Source organism: Lathamus discolor, chromosome 7 (assembly GCF_037157495.1).
Source record: "Lathamus discolor isolate bLatDis1 chromosome 7, bLatDis1.hap1, whole genome shotgun sequence".
In the NCBI taxonomy this organism is placed as follows: domain Eukaryota; kingdom Metazoa; phylum Chordata; class Aves; order Psittaciformes; family Psittacidae; genus Lathamus; species Lathamus discolor.
In genome coordinates, this window is record NC_088890.1 from 15667754 (window position 1) to 15688111 (window position 20358).

Below are 20358 nucleotides of genomic sequence, written 5' to 3' on the forward strand. Positions count from 1 at the left end.
CTCCTGGGCACGTGTGTTGCATTTGCTCCATGTTCTGCAAACTGCCATCGTATGCCTGTCTGCAGTCACTGAGTGACGACGTCTCAGCCCAGATCACTGCAGACAGGATGATCAAACAAGCATAAATCTTATCCGAGAGCAGAGCAGAGGAGGGGAGGACTATTAAATGGACATAACTCTGAGCAACTGCAGGGCCAGTGGGAAGGTACAAAAGTACAATCACCTGCATTAAGTCTAAAAGCACCTAGATGTATCATCCTCCATATTACCATGTAATAGCATAAGGGAGAATAAGGTTAAAACTCCCTGATAAAAGGCAGGAGACAGCTGACTAGGATAAAAGTCTACTACAATGTTCCAGGTACAGAGCCACTGGCTTGAAAACTTGGGGAGAAAGAGAAGAAAGTGGGTTGGAAAGTGTGCAGACAGGAGAAGGCAGAGGTGACCAGAGCAGCATTTCACCTGCCCCAGTGATGTCCTAACTTTAGTACCAGACCATGAAATTTACAGCAGCCTCCACTCATTTGCATACTTTTGGCACCAAATATTAACCACCTTTTTGACTTTCAAACCATGCAACTTCCTAGACACTCATATGTAGACAATTGCACACACCAAAAGCATGGGCTGCCTGCTTTGCTTTTTTTTCCCCCACCTGACTGCTTCAGAGACATTCCACATAGTTTACCCCAGCCTTTTAAAACAGCATTTAAGTGTAAACTAAATGACAAGTGGTCCTTTTGCCTGCCTCCCCCACAGCAGTGTTTCCCCCTCCCACCACAACCCACTTGCTTCTGTTGAGCCTAAACAGAGCCTGTTCCCTTTTCACTGGAGACTGCTTATTGATATTGATGGGGCTAAGGCAAAAGTGCTTTTATTTACATTTAATAACAAGCCCCAGTGGAAATCTACCTCCAAGAGGCAGGACTCCCCAGGGCTTGTGCTCAGCATCCCATCAGGGAGGCCAAAAGTGTGGCCTGGGACAATGGCACTGGCTTAAGCTGTTTGGGTCTCACCCTCAAAGTGCTCCCTTTGTGGGTTCTCAAGCCGGAACTCAGCCCTTGCAGATCTACTTTCTGTGGGACCAAGCCTTTGGAGTGGGTTATGATAGAATGGATTACTACAGGCTCTGATTCAAGCATCTCTTTACAAACCTTTACAAAGCATATTTACTTTCATTACCAGCTGTGCTCCCCAAAAACCACCACAATGCACTATTAAGGAAAGAAAACAAAAGTCCCTGCTTTTAAGAAACAGCATATTTTCAGAATTGCCTGAATAGCCAAGATAAATATTGATAAAGTTTCCTGCAATTACAGAGCGTGGTTCCTGTCTACCTCCCATCGCAGACTCAAAGGCAGCCCAAGTTTTTCACTGAGCCATGAAAGTGCTATCAGAATCATTTTAAGAGCAGGGCTCTATGCACTGCTTTGCAACTGATAAGAATGATGGATTCTGGCGATTTCATTGCTGTAATTATAAGCTGCCACAAGAAATGAGCAGCTACTTCATTTATTGCTCCACTCCACACTCGCCTTTGGCTGAAACCCAGACCCAGCTATTGTGCACCAGCCTATTCTCAGGGTGTTTTCATTGATGCCCATGGAAAGCTATTTGATTTCTGAGCAGGAGACCTCACTGCTACCATCAGCAACACACCAGGGTCAGGCCTCTGAATGTGCAGAGGCTTTATAAAGGCCTCTGTGCCCATATTAATGAAATAAGCAGCATTTTGGAAAGCAGCAAAGGTGCTGCAACCCCAACCGGAAATAAAGGGAATGTCAACACCAAACTGCTCATGGACCACATTTTCCAAGGCATTTAGAAACCTCCAAAAAGCCAAAAGGCACCCAAAGAAATCAAAAGATGTCTGAACCCAGTAACAAATAAGGCAGGCATCAGACATGTTTGAAAACCCCAACCAGTACCAATTTACCTCTGAAAAACTTCCCCTCAACCCCTTTAGGCTCCACATATGACTCATTTCCCTAAAGGACATTAAAAACATGATCATAAAATGAACCTGTTGATAGTACCCATGCAGCTGTTCCTCTGCCCTGTCCCAGAGCTTAGATTTCTGGCTTATTTCTGCCCTTCCAACACACCACACAGCAGGGGTTGGTGCAAGTTTACTCACCGGCACCGTATGTCGTGGCCAACATGATGGAGGAGACCCACGCGACCTCGCTATAGGACGTGCCAAAGAAATCCTGGATTTCTTTGAAGAAGATGGCTATGCCTTTGGGGAATGCGTACGCGAAGCCAATAGACACGAAAGCACCAAAGACCACCACCCAGCCCCAGCCACCGTCCGGTGGGCTGGGGGCTCGCTTTGTGTTAGCAGGGGGTGGCATTGCTCCTCAGAAAGCCTGAAACACAAGGTGCAAAGGTGGAGAGTCAGTCCTAGACCCCCAGTCTATTCCAAATAACTGGTATCTTCATATTAAATGGGAAAACAGAATGGCAGGGGTGCGATGTTAGAAATAAATAACCAGATTGAAGCTGCAATGCTGCTGCTTCACATCATTAGTGTGAATCTGAGAATCACAGAATCAGCTATTTTGGAAAAGACCTTTAAGATTATCAAGTCCAATCTTTACCCCAGAACTGCCAAGACCACCACTAAACCATGTCACTACAGATCTCATCTACATGGTTTTTGAACACTGCCAGGGATCGTGATTCCCTATTCCAAAACCTGGCCACCCTTTTGGTAAAGAAATTTTTCCTAATATGCAAGTTAAACCTCCCCTGGTACAGCTTGAGGCTGTTACCTCTTGTCATATGCCTTGTTACTTGAGAGATGAAGTGAATATATATCAGTTATATGGCAAACAGCCTCCGTCATCCATACTGGGCCTGGCGGGAGAGTGGGATGGTCCCAGATATGCACAGTGGAGGTGAACCAGTACCAGTGCACTACCCCATCTGTGCGTGTCCCCAGCCCGAAGACAGGCTGGGCTGCAGGCCCAGACACGCATGGACCCCGCACCCCAACGCGGCAGCACCCACCTGCGGAGTACAGCACGGACACGGAGCACCTTGTGGCTGACGGGACGAGGTTGGAATGGCACAGGATGGTCGGGACAGGGCGGGCAAGCTGCCTGCACCGCCCCACACGGAACCAGCCTGCCCCGACCTCCCGCTGGGTTCTGCAGCCTTCCGCTTGTTCCTTTCCCCTCCTGCTTTTCCTGCCCCCGCTCCCCCAAGCCGAGGCACTCGGGAGGCCCCCGCAGTAATTTCTTTCCCTCCCTGTGTTCCCACCAGCATCCCAGCTCCGTTCTTCTCCTTACAAAGTCTCCGGCTGCTCTCTGGTCCCGTACCTCCACACCACTGCAGACTCACAGTCATCCACCCGCTGGTTACGTTCACCCATTCCATGTATATTCCGGCTTTTAGGTCGAAGTCTGTTTCAGGAAGCGATAGCAATGTTTGCCCTTGCTGGAAAGTTGCAGTTTCGCTGGAGACATGCATCTTGCTCAACCTTGCCTCCCCTTGCCTTAAGTAACAGCCCCTGGGTCTTGCAGGAACTTGGCCTCATGCCTTTCCAGCCCCAATTTTGGGGACATTCATATGGAGCTGTAAGGCGAGTGCCAGCACCCTGTCATGTCCCACAAGAGACCTTCTTTCCTCTGTGTGTAACCAGGAAGACTGGGTAATGATCTGGGCAGATTTTACAAATCAATCTGGCAAAACACATTTTCGCCTGCAAATAATCCCACTGCCTGCATTGCAAATACAGCAGTTTCTTTCCAGTTCCCCTGAGCAGAGCTTCCCTTTCTCCCTTGGCTTCTCTGCATGTTCAGGCTCAGACCAACTCTGCCCCAACCTCCTATAAAGCTGCATTCAGCCTTTTTTTAGTTTTTCCTCCAAAAAAAGGCAACCTAACACTCAAAACCCCAAGTCACACTAGCTCAGTGTGTGGAAACGAGCTGGGTTTAAAATCTGCATTTAAGTTCTGTTGCTGTTCACATTTTTATTTCCTCCTCTTCTATATGATTAGAACACCAACCATGCAGCAATGAAAAAGGGGGCTGTGGGATCCCCCTGCCTGAGATGGAGGTCCTCTGCATGGGGATGTTGGGAGCCCTTCACAGGCAGTCCAGGAAGAGCAAATCCCTGCTCATGAGGGTCTCTGTGAGGTTGGGCCGCTATCCCATCTCACACCTTTCTGGGCCTGTACACAGCTCTTCCCTCCCCAAGGAATGGGGGACAAAGCTTGCTGCTCCTGGCTGGTGTTTCTTCTCCAGTCTTGAACTAACAACACAATTTTAACTGTGACACCACTTTTGGTTCAGGTACAACCATGTCAATCTGTGATAAAATAAGGAGCTCTGCTCCCCCCTATTTCCATCCTCCTTCCAACACTCTCAAAACAGACACTGCATTACTGTAAATCCTATTTTTCTACATACATAATTAAGCAATAATGAAGAGGAACGGGAAAAAAAAATAAAAGATCACTGCCTCACTCAGTAGTTTTGCTGGCACAATCAACCTAGAGCTTTAAAGATGCCCTTACAACATGTCTGTAGGGTGTTTTATTACTACTATTTCTTTCTTCCTATAAAACTGAGTAAACTTAAAATGACCAGAAGGCCTTTACTCTCAGGTGGACGGGCTCCAGGATGACCTGAAGAGTCTTGTTTTCATACAGCCCAGACCCACTTTATGGGCCATGAGGATACCTGCTTTTACTGCATCACCTCTACAATGTAGTCTTGCACACACAAAGGAGGAGAGTGCAGTGGTGGGCAGTCTGCCATCACAGGAGACAATTAAAGTCTCTCCAACATGAGAGCCCTGCCTGCAGCTGAACAAGGGGATAAGCCCAGGGGACAGGGCTGTTTCCATCTATTTTACTACAGAGGGATGAGGGTTTAGATTAGTGGAGTTTTTCCTCATAAACAGGAATAAAGCTTGTTTCAGAGGCTGTTTCTGTGTTGTGCCCCCCAAAAATAACAGCTCAGACCAAATCTACATAAACACACCAGAGACTGAACTTGGGCACATCCTCAGCAGCAGTGTGGAAGGCAGGGAGGACAGATGGAAACACCCAGGAGCACAGGGATGAAGAAGCAGCCATGACCTCAACTGGAAGATGGGCCTTTCCTTCCAACACTAAATTTGGTCTCATATTAAAGCATGTCTCTTCAGCAAACCTTGATATGACAGCTTCTGTGTACATGTGTTCACAGACTGGTGGCAAACTCAAAACTGGAGCAGGAAACCAGTTGCAGCAGGAGGTACTGGGGCAAAGAAATGATGTCTAAAGATGTCTGAAAATGATTACTCTTTGCCCTCATGATGCTACTCTGGATGCTCACAAGCAAAGCACAGCATCCTGAGAGCAGAGGGTGGGTCTGACAGCAGAAACTGTGTGCTCACTAGGTCAAAAAGGACTAACTAGCAATGTGGGGGGGATCGGGCTCATCTCACAGTAGCTGCCTGTGTGAGTGCTCCCCCTCCATTTGGGGGGCAGAGGCTCCCCCGGGGCAGGCTCCGCTCACCCATCCACAGAAAGCAGATGCTTCCTGCAGGGCAGGGTTTTAATTTGCTGGCAAGCAGCAACGAAATTGATTGAAATTGCAAATACCTTCACCAAATGACTCACTCCCCTATCGCAATGCTCCATGTAAATAAGTGACTGCTATTGTGGTGTATTCCCAGCACTCCACTACAGAGCTGTCAAAAGAAGAGGAGCAAAGTGGGAAGAGGGGCCAGGAGCAAGGCAGAATACAAAACTCTTCCTCTCCCCCCAGAAGCGTCCATTTTCCCTTCCTTTTCATAGAATCCTTCCTTCCCATAGAATCACAGAATTCTATGATTCTATGGAAAGGGCCTATTCCACAAACTTCGCAAAGCTTTCCATGCCAGTTCCCATAGATATTTTAAGTCATGTTTTTTAAAATCAAATGAACCAACATCATTCATTATTGAAACCTAAGCTTTGAGGAACAATATTTAAAACCCTAGAATGGTTTGGGTTGAAGGGACCTTAAAGCTCATCCAGTTCCAACCTGCTTGCCACAGGGAGGGACACCTTCCGCTGGACCAGGTTGCTCCAAGCCCTGTCCAACCTGGCCTTGAGCACTGCCAGGGATAGTGCAGCCACAGCTTCTCTGAGCAGCCTGTGTCAGTGCCTCAGCACCCTCACAGGGAACAATATCAGGTCACAAAAAACCAATTACAAGTGTTGACAACTTGAGTGCTTTTTCTTTTCTTGGAAAAGAAAAAGAAAGGAAAGAAATGGGCTCACATGAGAATGGAAAGCATTTCTATTTATTCTCAAGTGCACCACTTTGGTATTTGGAAAGAATTTTGTTCAAAGCCTTTATGCAAGGCATTTTATTACAGCCAAAGGTAGGAGCTACAACTCCATAACCCCAACATTTTTTCCTTCATTGACTCTTTGAAAGTCAATTAAAGGCTTTAGAGATTGCTTACATGTTAAATAAATAAATCCATACTTAGCTCTGCTGCATGAAAACAGCATCTGATAAATGAGTACCTAAACAGGTAACTCTGTGCTGCTTTAAAGGGCCTGCAATCCTCACTTCCATTGCATACCTCCATTTCTTAAAACTATTCCACTGCCATTTTCCATTTGCCTATAAAATGCATCAGCAGTGAAACACAATCCATAACCACAGTTAAAATGGAGCTTTTGAATTAATGAATGAGATTATAAGCAGCAATTGTCCACAAAACCAAAGGGCTGAATGTCGTGGCCCAGGACGTGATTCCATTACTCTCCTCTTAGGAGACAAATATCCCAGTCCTCTGAAAATAGACCCACACATTTATGTTCCTAATAATATTCTTAACTTTTTCCAAGGGATCAATCCATAATAATATAGATTATCACCTGGGAAAAGGTTTCAATTCAGTAAAACTCTTGGCTCTGGACCCCAACCAGATGCAATCACAAAACACAGGCCTGGGGAGAGATCAATAATACCCTCTCTGGCCAGCACAGAATTGCCCTCATACCTCTGCGTTCTCCTCACCACTGAGCATGACCAGGCTGATGCAACACATTCCTCAGTGTTTAGCCACAAGACCTCCAGCATTCATGGATTTACCACTAATATTTTCATACTCAAGGTTTTAATTAAAGGGAACCTCACCCTGCCCAGCAGCTCTTAGAGAACTGAGCAGCAGGAAGGATGTGGGCAGCACCCCACCAATGCAGTACCTACACACGGTCCAAATGGGGCATGTGGGTCAAGCATCCCTTTATATCCCTACGGCTAGTTCAGGGGGAACTTTAATTTCTACACATCCTCTCTACCACTTTAAGATGCTCTGCTGTGGGCAGAGTTACCAGCTCCATGTGTCCCTGGCACCATGTGGAGTCAAGGGATGTCAGTGCTGGCACTGCTCAGAACCACCCGGGATGCTGGCAGAGCCTCGTGGATTTGCATTCCACTGAGTAATGTTTTACAAGGGGGTCAAGGAGAGGTTAAAACAAAGTTATGAAATGTCCAGCTTGCTTTTTGCTAAACCCCAGTATTAATAGCAAGAGGCCAGGCAGAGGGGCTCATACAACACAAAATCTCTCCAGAGCCAGCAAACCTCTCGGATGGCTCCAGCCCTGCATCCCCACCATCAAACCAACCAGGTGAATGCAGCATTGCTACTGGATGTGCTGCTTTCCTGGAGGTGATAAAATAAACTGAGCAGTGACATCAGTTTTGCTGTTTTTCCCCTGTTGCAGGAGTTTAATCAGCAGCCCAAATCAAAACATTTTTGTTAGGAAAGAGATGGCCGCAATTAATCTAAATCTAATAACTAGAACGTTTTCACTGGGGAATTAAAACAAATTATTCTTTTGCTATTGCATCTTCATCTCATTTACATTTTAATCCCAGTAGGATCTTCCTCTGTTATATTTGGAAAGTGACTGCACAGAAAGGGAAAAACAACTCTGTTGAAGTACTCAAAGATGCATCCAGAATTTAGCTATTAGCTTTTACGGCAGAAGTCTGGCTATGCCAAGATGAGAATGGCTGAAAATTAGGACAAATACTGTGGTTTGTTCCAAACATGGCTGAATGCAGAGCCTGGTGGCATTTCAGCCTGTGCACACAAAGACAGGCAAACAAAAGGCTGGGGCATGAGGTTGTGTTGAAGGTGTAATTACACATTAGCCAGAGCAAAGCAGGTTGCTCTTTCATTTGTACCAAAATGAAAGAGGACCCTACTGGAGATCACTGTGTGCAGAGCGAACCTATGCTTTCCCACCCCCTGGTTCTCCACTTCCAGGGGGTGGGAGAAAACACTTAAGCCTTGTTTTCCTTGCTGTGAGGTTCCTTTGCAGGATAATGGTCTCATACCTTTTGACTCAAGGTAAATATGTAGTGAAAAAAGGCGCTTTAGTGTTGTCAAAGTAACGTCAGTACTATATCCCATCTCACTCCAGTTTGCCTTACCACTTTGCCTGCTTGTTCTTATTTTGAAGTAAAGGCACACTAAAAATAAATAACCTACATTTCTGCCCTGTCAATGATGGGAAGTCCTGGTAAACACAAACTGTCACACACATACCACCCTCCAGATCCCCCATCCTGCCACAAGGTAGCTGATCACACTAAGGATATCAGGTTAAACCAGCAACAGAAACAGCAGCTTTCTCCACCCCAGAGCATGTTCTCTCTACTTTCAGGCAGTTTTGAGTCACTGCATAATCCCAGTTTTACCTCCAGTAATTATTTTCATGTGCTCCTGGGCATCCCTTTGCTTAGGAAGATACAAAGTGATGGTAACATACTAGAAAGGAAGCAACCACATAGTCTAACATGGGAAGAGATGAGTTCATGCATCATGTGGTGTGGATAGCTGTGTAATATCACTCAAGGCTGATCAATCAGCCCTCTGTGCCCCTAACATGGGGTGATGTAATACACAGAATTACTCTAGGTAAACCCAGACAGGCTCCTGTGCCTGCTTTCTCTGTGTTGCTTTGCCCTTCTGGCTGACCGTTGTCTAGCATATCAAGCAGGATGCTTTAGTATTAACTTTCAAATTCTTACACAGATTGTTCTTTAGGAGCTTGTTGAACTATTGACACTGTACATCCCTGTTACCCCACAAGATCAAAAGGAGGAGACTTTCAGTCCAAGTGTAGTATTTGCTCAGGCTTGCTGTAATCCCGGCTTTACAGACTGACCTGCCCAAGAGCCCCCTAAGTGCAACAGAAATGACTCCTCATAGGACAGGCTTCAAGGATACACCTATCATCTAGGTTGTGTTTATAGGGCACTCCATCACTTAACATTCCTGGAGACCTTTGTGAAACCAAGAGTTTACAGACACAGAATTCATTACTAAAATCTCGTCTGGTTTCCAGTCCCCTTTCCCAAATGCCATGCTTGGGGCTGAAATGTGCCAGTTTCCTACTGCTATAGATCAGCAGATCAACCACTGAAGCTGAAAGGTGAAATCCTGGCTCCACTAAAGGTGACAGCAAGGTGCCTGCTGACTTCAGCCACAGTTTCATCCACTAATAATATTCCGTGTTTGTTGAAGCTTTTTGTTTTAATTAATCTAGTGCAAAGAAACACATGCTGTCCCAAACAACTACTCATGTAGTTAGCTGTAGCATTTCTGAATATCATAATACTAAAGTTAGGGTTTAAAGGTATAACTCTCCCCAAAGGGATCCATCCCTTGCATGTCCTCAACCACTCTGAGCAGGCTCTGCTGGTGCTTTCTTCCTCCCTCAAATACAACGTGCAGCTTCCCTGGATGCTACGGAATTGCTCTAGACTTATGCTGGTGTAGCTGCAAGGAAGATCAAACTGAATATTCAATTATTTATGCACTCAAAGATATTTATTCCTCAAGACGAAACTCCTAAATCGGTTACTGCCAGTCCCTCTTCTATTACTATTCACATGCTGCTGCTTTCAGATCTATAGAGTTGTCAACACTATTTACTGGAAACAAAAAGTGAAAGATTGGAACATGAGAGGGAAAGGTTTAGAATTATTAATTGTTTGCACAGAGGAGGTAATTGATCTTCGTTAATTCTAGAAGAGTGTAATTGCTACACAGGGATGGTTCCCAAGACTTTTTTATTGTATCCAAGATCTATTTGTTTCATACTTTGGGATTTTTGTTTCTTTTTTAAACCCAGATACTACAGTGGGTAAAAACTGAGGTCAAGAGCAACAGCTACATGACCACAGGACAGACCCCAGAGAGGAAAGGGGCTGTTGCAGCAATGTTTGTGAAAACATCAGACAAGGAGGAATGGGACCCCCCTGCCAACACAGAGTTCTTCACTCAAGGTCTATGTAAAGATAAATGCAATGCTGCAAAGGAAAAGTCATCTCACTTCACAGCATCTTGTATTTTCCTCTTTATGCTGACACCCTCCTGTTGTTAGCATGTGCCATAGTTTTAATGATAGCTCTGCAGCAATAAGACTTCATACAAGTCTATATGTAAAGATCAATGAAGAAAACCACAGGGTTTATTCTGTAATGGCCTCTGCCCCCATCAAGATCACCGACTGCAGTTCTCTTTGACGTACTCTCCCCTGTACCTTCATCTGGTGTTGAGGGCCCTAGCTCAGGGAATGTGGAAAATGAAAAGCCGGAAATCTCAACCAGTCACCTCAACCTGTCTAACGTTCAACACTCAGTTTCAGACATCCAATTTTCAGAGGGCCCTGAAGAGCCACACCGAGGAAATGAAAAATGAGCCCTCTGACAGTGCCCACAGCCTGAACCTGTTCTCAGTCTCTAGCCCAGACTCTGTTAGCCCTTCTCAGTGCATGAAACCACCAGAGCCAAACAGCAGCCAGAAGATACACATTCACTGTTTCAAGGGGAAATAGGTGATCAATATAGCTGCTGATTTAATAACCCTGGAACTGAACCTTTCTGTCCATGTGCAGTGGAGACAATAGCCCAAAGAACTCAGCAAAGTCTCCTCTCTGCCTGGCCTCACAGCCAGATGTGAAAAGGCTCTTTCTAGTCACATACATCCCAAACCTTGAGCATGCCAATCATCCCTGGTGGGTTAGAAACACTGGCACCAGCCCACTGTGAATGGGCTGAGACCCATTCAATATCCCTTGACAAGGGCTGGATTCAAATCAGTAAGTCAAAGTCGCTTGCTCCTGTGCCAGCTTTCCAAGGCATGCTGTTATCTTAGGAATCGCACACCTGATAACACAAGGCATGAGTTGTCAAAGGAGTACGCACAGGTTGTCCACAGAGTCACAGGTATTGCTCGCAGCAGTGACAGAGCAATGTCTATCACTGTCCCAAGTGCCAGATGAGCTCTACAGAAATTTTCCCCTTTCAACTTAATCCATCCATATCAATGACAAAATGTCTCTTTTTATTGCCATGTAAAACCAGTTCCTAAAATACATGAGATGAGTGTGCATGACTTCTGTACACAGGGTGCACCCCTGGTGCCTATAGTACGTGACCCAAGAAGCCTCCAAACTGCACCATCCTGAAAGCAAGGGGATACCGAGAGGATCCCTCCATCTACAACTTTGTTGTAATAGTCTTTCCCAAAGTGTGTGTTCATGACCTCATTTGAGAAAGAATACAGGTTTGGGTAGATGTGATTTGGTGTGACTGCTCTTGTTTTCTTTAAGTGTTAATCCTTTTACCTTTCACCCTTGCAAAACAAGCTAAGAGGATCTAAGAGCCAGCTAAGAGCCCAGAAATAACCCCCAAACTCACAAGCATCATGACCTAAAAGCAAGACAGTCCTCTACTAACCATTAACAGCAAGATACACACCAGCTTCTCAGATCAAAGTGGCAGACTGATACCTGGCATCAGTATCTGAGGGAAATATCCCTCAGCATATCCACTTGAGGATTTAATTATGAGGACAAGCAGTACCTTCACAACACTTTTGTGCAACAGCAACTTTTGCAGCCAAGGTACAAATAGCCAGTGAACTTTTTAACTTCAAGTAACTGGCGGGCACATTTGTTCTTTCAGAAAAACACAACAGAGACAATCATTATCCCTTAATAAATAATCTGCAGCAAAATTTTAGCAATAGAATTAAGGAAAGACATACTTGTATCCTGTCTCAAGATTTACGTGCATGTTCACCAAAGTTTCGAGTATCCCATATCATGAATGCAAGCAACACATTTTTTGTTTCAAATAGAAAGCCAAGAGTAGGAACAGAACTAAAGACAGTACTAAATATGCTGAAATAAATGTCCAAGACTCAATCCCACCATGGCGTCTCCCCACACATAGCAAGATTTCTGATGAAAGAACAGGAATTGATGGCATCATATATGTTGTCTATAAAATACGCAACAGTAACAGTTTTCTCTGTTTTGCCAATGCACGTCATCAGAAAACAGAAAGCCAAACTTGCAGTTAGAGCTTTCCAAAAACTTTCTCAAAGAAATATATTCTCCCCTACCAAGGGTTCCAACCTTCTCTTTTCCAAAGAAAAATATGGTCTTGCCTCACTTACCTCCTCCGTAGGTGGTAGCACACATGATGGACGTTACCCAGGCAATCTGGCTGTAGGAGATGCTGTAAACAGCCTGGAGCTCTTTGAAGTAGATTGTGAAAGCTTTAGGAAAGGTATATGCAAACCCAACTGAGATGGAGGCTCCGAACACCACTGCCCATCCCCATCCGCCATCAGGGGGTACATAGCCCAGGTCTGAAGAGACTGGAGGAGGCATGGTCAATCCAGATTTCAAAGCAAAATCCACTTCACGCTGTCCTGAAGAGCAAAGGATATGTGTGTTTTACAGAATATGCATATAATGTAATCACGCATAATTTTAAAGCATAGTGATATAATTTAGAGGTACAGAGGATCACCCACTCTTGAAGCCTTGATCTTTTGCCGTTGTGCAATTCTAACACAACCAAAATCACCCTTACCCTCCCAATAACCCTTCTACCAGTATTTTAAATATACACACCCTTGAAGTTCTCCCACAGCTTCCACCTCCAGGGACAGACCTCATTCACAACTGAAGCTAAAGCCTCTGCTTTCTGTTCTCTCCTGTATCCAGCCAGTAGCTTGGTGTCTCACCTCAGGAGTTGGCTTCTGGAGGTTGCTCCTGCAACAGTCTCACCAGAGAGAACCAGATGATACAATTGTAGTGTTTTTTAGGGTAAATCCCTCATTGTGGATTTTTCAGATGTGGGTGGAAAACCTTATGATTTTGTGTTATCCCTCCTTAAAAGAATAATTCCTATTATGAGAACAGCCCGACAGCATGTCCAGCTCTCCTGTTCTGCAGGGGGACAAGGCTCTCTTGACTGTTCGCTTCCGTCAACCCAACAAGCAATGTGTAAGCAACTGCTTGCAAAGAGGCTAAAGTTTCTGTCTACTTAAGGGCAGCAATTCCACTTGTGCCTGGTGCCTGCCAGGTTAGTAGATTATGCTCACGGGCAACACAGAGCAGAGGGGGCATTCACTCACTTGCATTCTTCCCATTTTCCCTGGCCACTAAAATAAAATGAGGGTAAAAGGAAAAGCACCATCTCTCAGGAGTTAGTCCATAAGCCTCCTGTCAAGGTCAAGACATTAAACCAGAGACGAGGAGGTACCACAGCAAGGAGTGCCAGGTAGGTGCACCTGCATCTTTGTGGATAAAAGGTTATTTATTACCTTCCTACACTGCAAATTCAGAAGCCAGTGAAGCTGAGAGGAAAAGGCATCATCAGACCTAATGGGAAGGAGCAAGTACAGATAATCAGCTGGACACATTTTGCTGAACCATAGAGGCAGTAGTCAGCTAACTGGGGAGAGAGGGACCTTTGCTTATCTTGCAAAAAGAGAGGAGAAAAATCCCAGAACCTTCGGAAAAGTTCAATGCAATTTGCATCTCTCTGAAAGTGCATTGCCTCTTGAGAGATGTAGTTTGGAACCAAACTGTAAGTAGGGGGACACTACTGGAACCATATAGAAATAAAAAAAAAAACAACAGTATTTTAAGCTGCTGACGTATAGGTATAGGTATATGATTATATACTCCTGACTTCATGCTTGCTTTAGTCTGCTTTTACAGCTGTTACTCCAATGGCTTCTTGGCAAATGCACAGGTAAGAACTACTCAACTTTTAACATACAGGAAAACCCCTATGGCCCTAAATCCCTGTCTAAAGCAGTTGAGCAAACCCCAATTGTACTGGAGAAAACATTGGTCCAAAAAGCTCCTATTTAATATATCCAGTCTTTAATTTCTACCTGAATGAAATCCAGGGTAGCAAGTTGCTGGGTTTTCTGAGATTTCGTTGCTATACCAAGAGAAGGCCAACTAAGAAGTCTTTTACCACAGCAAAATAATAAATAATAATGAAAATGTCCTGTTACACGATGAGGGATGCTACAGTACAATTTCAGCAGCAAGACAGATGGTACTTGCAAAGTTTCTTCTGTTCTGATATTAAGTAATAAAATAGTCTCATGGAAATTCATGGAACATCATTTCCCCATTACTGGCATTCAGGCTATATGGAACAAGTTATTCTGGTGAAGAATCTATCATCCCTTATCATTAAAGTTTTACCATAGAAAGAATAGTTGTCTTTTAGAATTAACTATTCTTTGTTACCATAGGTGGGGTTTTAAAAGGAAACCTAAATTAAAGAGTAATAGCGGTGACGTTGGAATGACTGTCCATTGACAAGATGTTTAAGAGCTTTTATTACTTATCATATTTGCATTTCATTCCACTGTTTCTTTCACCTATGCTTATTCTATCCAATTTAAGCTACTCAAATATTAGAGAATACCAAGCTCACAAAAAAACACTGACATATCCTAGTGCTTTTGAAATCAGGCAAAGTAAAATTGATTAAGGGGTGAGCATCGTGAGGACATGTTCCCTTATTTAACATTATGTTTGGTATTCACAGTCTACCAAAGTTTAGATTATGCAAAACTTTTCAGGCACCTCAAATTCACATCTCTTTTGGCAGCCCTTTAAAAAGGTTGAGCCTGAACTTCCAATATATTTCCAGGGATTAACAAGAAAGGTCATTTTTTTATTACCATCAATTCATTCCTCTTGTAAAACCTTGACTAATTGCGCACCACCTTTAAAAGTCTCACACGATGAATATATTTGTTCACTGAATCTCATTTTCTGTTTAATGGGAGATTTATTAAGAAGACATGAGCATAAAATCAGATTATGGTATCGGTTTCCTTGTCCAGCTTTTCTTTATCAAGGCAATTTCTTGCGTAATACAGAAAACCAAAGAGAGGAACTGAAGATAAATGAAAACGTAGTGTACACTAGGAAATAAAAATCACATAAACTGACTTTTACTTCCCTGACTGTAAAACAAGTCTTCCAGAGGCTGGCCTGGAGGAACTGAACTTTAGGGACTATTTTAACAGTTTAATAGCCTGAGCAACAAACAGTAATGGGATACATTGATACTCTCCCCCACTTCTCCTGTAGCACCCCAATGGTTTGTGGGGACAGCAGCACTAAGGAGAGCACAGGACCATCCTCTCATGGGACATTACCCCTTTCAGTTACCACCCTCTCAGCCATGTCTTTGTCACCTTAAAGTTCCTCAGCACCAGCCCTCATCTTCTACAGGTTTGTTCTTAATTTCCATGTGGCACCGCAGCAGCTCCTTCTCCAATATCCACTTCAAGGAAAACTTTTGCATTTTGATTTTCCATTTTAATAACTGTTCTCTAAACTGCCCAATTTCCTCCTGGAAGCCCCTGTTTCCTTACGTCAGTGCCCCCACTTACCCTTACCACATTTGTGTTTTTCCTCCCCTCAATATTGTTCAGGCCCTGCTACACCACTGAAATAAAATTACAGACCTATAATTTTCCAGGTCTTGCTTAAGTGAATGAAGGCATTACAGTTCATTTGTTGTTCTCTAGTTGCATTGTGCATGTTATTTCATTTGTCAGCTCTTTGAAATGACCCCATCTCACCTCATCCTTGATAGCTTCTCTTTTCTTTACCCAGAAAGCACTGAAACCTCCACCTTTTAATTCACCTTTTACTGGAGCAGAGGAAAATCGTGAGAAAATCGCCTTCGTACAGACATGGCCTGACTCAAATTCACTGGTAGGCTCTTTCCTTTTACTAATGTTTCCTTTTTTACGAAGTTACACATGTCTGGAATTCCCATTTCTCCACCCACCATTCCCTATAGGCTTCCTGCTTTATTCCTCTTACTTTTTTTAGACCTACTTATTCATTGATCCCATCTGGATACTCATTATCCACTATTTTTTCCTGTTTAGGAAGCTACATAAGGCTACTATCGACAACTTCAAAATAAAGAAATTCCAGGCCTATTGCACAATCAAGGCCCTTACATCCCAATCTTGTTGATATTACCACCTTCTTAATTTATTGAACATTTTTCCTTTTGGAACCAACATATACAATCACAGTCCTCCATTCTGTGATTAAATCAACTGGGGACTATTCTTAGAATATACAATTACTTTCTACATTTGTTTTATTTGGTTGGGTGTGATTTTTTGTTGTTAAATGACAGCACCATGACAAATCAAACCCAAGTCTAATGCAGCTTCACCTGTCTATACAAGGACTCCCTTGGTTTCTCTCAAGTCAAGCAAGCCACCGCACACCATACATACATACATACATACATACAAACTCACTGACCACTGTTCAGTGGGATGCTCTCTCTTCAGCAGAGGTGGGTACCACTGGGACTCTCCTCCCTGTGGCGCTCCGGTTTCTGTCTCCCCTGGCAGTGACCTGCTCAGCTTTTAAAACCATGTGCTGAATTCTTCCCCCACCCCAGATGCAGTAGAGATCAAAGGTTGAGATCAGAGGCTGTATCCTCAGATACAAGACCTTGCTGCAACTCACAACACCCTTTGCCACCCAACCCCTCAAGTTGTATCCAAAGGCAACTACATCCCACATTAACTAACATTCCAGGAACAGGGATGGCCATTTGCCCATCAGAGACAACATGAGTGCCAGCTCACTTGGAATGCTGGCCTCTCTCACATCTGTTGATATTTATAAATTACTTGCCAGATATCCTTTTTCCTTCCACCCTCTCTTCCTTGTACATATTAACTTCTTTCTTCACACCACATTTCTGCAGGTTCTGCTCCCATTCTCTCCTCTGGGGGCATTTGCATACAGAGATCCCCTATCTTTGCCTACCCTGCTGTAGGAATTTTAACCTTCTGCCTGAAATTCATGACATCCAAGTCACCTAAAATCCTGCAGACTTATTTTGATCACTCAAGAACAAACGAAGGGATTCACAGACCACAGGAACACTTATCAAGGGGTAAATTTCACCCAGGAGCAAGGGGAGGAGGATATGCAAAGTTCCTGAATTTCTTGCCAGTAACCAAGTGGATGACTTGGACAAGCGAGCAATGTCCACAGTGTGAGTCCACACTTTGTGGAGGTTTAATATAACCCAATTTCAGTAGGAATGTTTCCACAAGACTTAGGTTGCAAATCCCCACTTGAGGGATTTAAAACATTCCCCTAGCATGTTCATAATCCAGATGTTGCAATGCACTACTTAAGCACAAGAAAATGCAGGAATCAAGCTGACTGTAGGCAGGTCAGGGTAATGTTCTCATCCAATCTAGTAGAAAACGCAACAGAAAGGTAAATAAACACAGAGAAAAATAACATACCCAAGCTAACTTTGCAAGTCAGCATTTACCGCAACCCACATTTCCTTGGGGCCACATGCAGTCATCCATGCTGTTTTGTATTACCCCAACAAAAATACCTTCCTTGCAAGGACAGAGCAAATGCTTAAACCCATGCACTAGCTCACAGTTTACATTAAAAAGAAAGGCTGCTACCAGCACTATTGCAGCCAGCTCAACGCTCATTTCACACAGGACACAAAATCCACTCATCAAATTTAAAAGGATTTTCTACCAGCCAATACTACCAGCATGCTGAAAAAGTCTTCAAGAGTCACAAGACAGCAAGATAAATTCTTGGGAGAAATCCATTGAGGGCTATTAAATACAAAGATGCCACCTCTGGCATTGCAGTTGCAAATTGCTGGAGGCTGGGGAATATTGACAGCCAGCTCCATTCTTGTCTCCCCAGATATCCACTGTCAGGGACAGAATACCAATTGAACATACCTAGGTCTGAATTGATCTTATGGTCCAGCCCTCTTTACCTCACTGGTCATGGCTTCTACAAGTTATTCTTTCTAAAAGCATCTTACAGACAGAAATGTAACAAGCATATCCAGTGTGTTCTGTCTTCTGAAAGAAATATATCAATTATAGGTGCTATGAGAATTCACTGCAGTGTGTTCGAGATGCCTGTGGTCCTCAGTGCTATCCCACTGGAAGTCATCAGAAGCTGCCTATTGAAGAGGCTGAAATCACACCAGACCTAGGGTTCACAAGAGTCATTTCTTTCAACACTATAACCTTTAAGAGCAATGTTATTGTAAAAACTCAATGGCTTTGCAAAAGGTGAAATTCCTTTTAGAATTCGGTAGTTTCTACACTGCTGGTCTTTTCTAAAACTGTGCTTTCCCCTTAGCTTGCAGATACTTGACAGTTCCCTGGGCTCTGAAATATTTTAGACATTTTGGTACTTTACCAAATCAAAACATGAATTTGCCTTTGTTAAATTATGTTGTCCCTCCTTCCACTTCTGTGTTAATAGCAATTGCCCTCATTATAAAAGCTTTCTACTGATGGCTATTGGGCTGTGGCCATTTGTATGCACATCCCATGTAATAGCAGTTCAAATGACTGAGACCGCTTTTCAAAAATCACTTTGGAATACCTTGGAAAAATCACCTCCATCAGTGGTTGAGATAGAAAAAAGCAGCAGAAACTCTTTTACTATTCCACTGACCTATGAAAAATTGAAATGTGAAGGACTAATCAGATGGCTCTTTAATACTTGCTCTCCATATACCATTTTTGATGTAAAATGTGGCACATCTCTTATTTCTTTTAAGAAAAAACAAAATGCAAGTTTCAGAGTAAATACAATTTAAGCACTTCACTTATTGACTATGAGAGAAGGTTAATTTGATATTCACCAAATACTCCTGCCCCTGAACTTTCCAGAATGTTTGAAGAAATCTGTTACTGAAGGAATATGAACAGAATCAAACTAGAAGGGTATAAAGCAATTCAAAATTTAACTACAAGTATTCTCCTGCAGCTGATGTATCACATACCAACTTGACTTCAAAATAATAAATCTCATGAAATTTAGAATTGAGTTTACAAATAATCAAATGCTATCATTAAAAAAAGAATCAAAAGTTGGCACAAACCGAGTGTACAGTTCACACATCTTCCATTCTCACTGGACCTTGCCAGCTTTCTGCAATACTAACAGCTGCAGAAAAGAGGTCATGCGCAGGTCCTAAGGACACATGGGAACACATTCCTTAAAGTGGACTTATTTGGTACTATTTTGGTTGATGTTTTACAGGTATGTTATCATTGCTAGTACTCAGTGACACTTGAAAATCCAAATAAGCACATACTGTCTTTTAAGAGGTCAGGCTCCACACTTTAAAGATGGTAACTGAGACTGTAAGGGCCTCCTGCCCCGTCAACCTGTTGTGGCTGTGGGACCACAGCACAAAGCAGCAGGGCTAGGAGAACCTGAAACTCACTTCTATAGAATTGCATGCAGCAATGGTCCTTCCATGCTGAGAAGGTCTCACCATCACTCAGGTACTATAAAGAGTAGGACACAATGCTTTACCTATTTCCCTTTTGTTCCTCTTCATGCAGATCTACATCTTCTTTACTCAAAAACTTACATGTCAGAAACTGCCTAGTCCTTCCAAAGGAGTCAAACCCAGCCAGCTCTTCAAGGGGGGATTTTTAGCCTGTTTTTCCTTGAGGAAACACAGTATTTAGTTTTGTTGGGGTTTTTTTTAATGTGCTCAATTACTCTCACTATCTGCTACCACATACACCTCAACTTCTGAGATGCATCGGGTTTAAATTACATTTTATGGAGGGCCAAAGCTTTCAAAGATGTGCAGTCTGTACAGGTTTTGTGTGCAATTAGTTGGCTAGAACAGAAGGAGATCATAGACTAGTTTGGGTTGGAAGGGACCTTAACGCTCATCCAGTTTCAACCCCCCTGCCACGGGCAGGGGCACCTTCCACTAGACCAGGCTGCTCCAAGCCCCATCCAACCTAACCTTGAACACTGCCAGGGATAGGGCAGCCACAGCTTCTCTGGGCACCCTGTGCAACTTCCTGCAAGGGGAAGCTGACAAACACAACCTTTGTTATGGTTCAGAAAACCTGCTACAGAGAGACACATTAGAAATCAGTTAAGTTTTGCTACTCCTGAAATAACTTGTTAACCTGTAGCTCGATCACACAAACCCAGCC

The 20358-nt window shown here is 43.6% G+C and overlaps 1 protein-coding gene across 9 annotated transcripts in view; it reads right to left on the reverse strand.

Annotated features, from left to right (window-relative positions):
* LOC136018242 (monocarboxylate transporter 2-like) overlaps window positions 1-16729 on the reverse strand; it is a 40395-nt gene extending 23666 nt beyond the window's left edge. For 2 of the 9 annotated variants that reach the window (XM_065687313.1, XM_065687312.1), the window contains exon 1: window positions 2138-2223. Coding sequence is in view for 7 of the 9 variants with exons in the window: in XM_065687304.1 (XP_065543376.1) it covers window positions 3294-3407; window positions 12475-12691 (331 nt within the window). In the remaining 2 variants the exon portion in view is untranslated. Of the gene's footprint in view, window positions 1-2137; window positions 2370-3012; window positions 3171-3293; window positions 3408-12474; window positions 12733-12937; window positions 13089-13632; window positions 13691-16636 lie in introns of those variants that run through there. The other 7 variants (XM_065687304.1, XM_065687308.1, XM_065687310.1 and 4 more) reach the window with 7 other exon arrangements.
* Between the last annotated feature and the right edge of the window lie 3629 nt (window positions 16730-20358).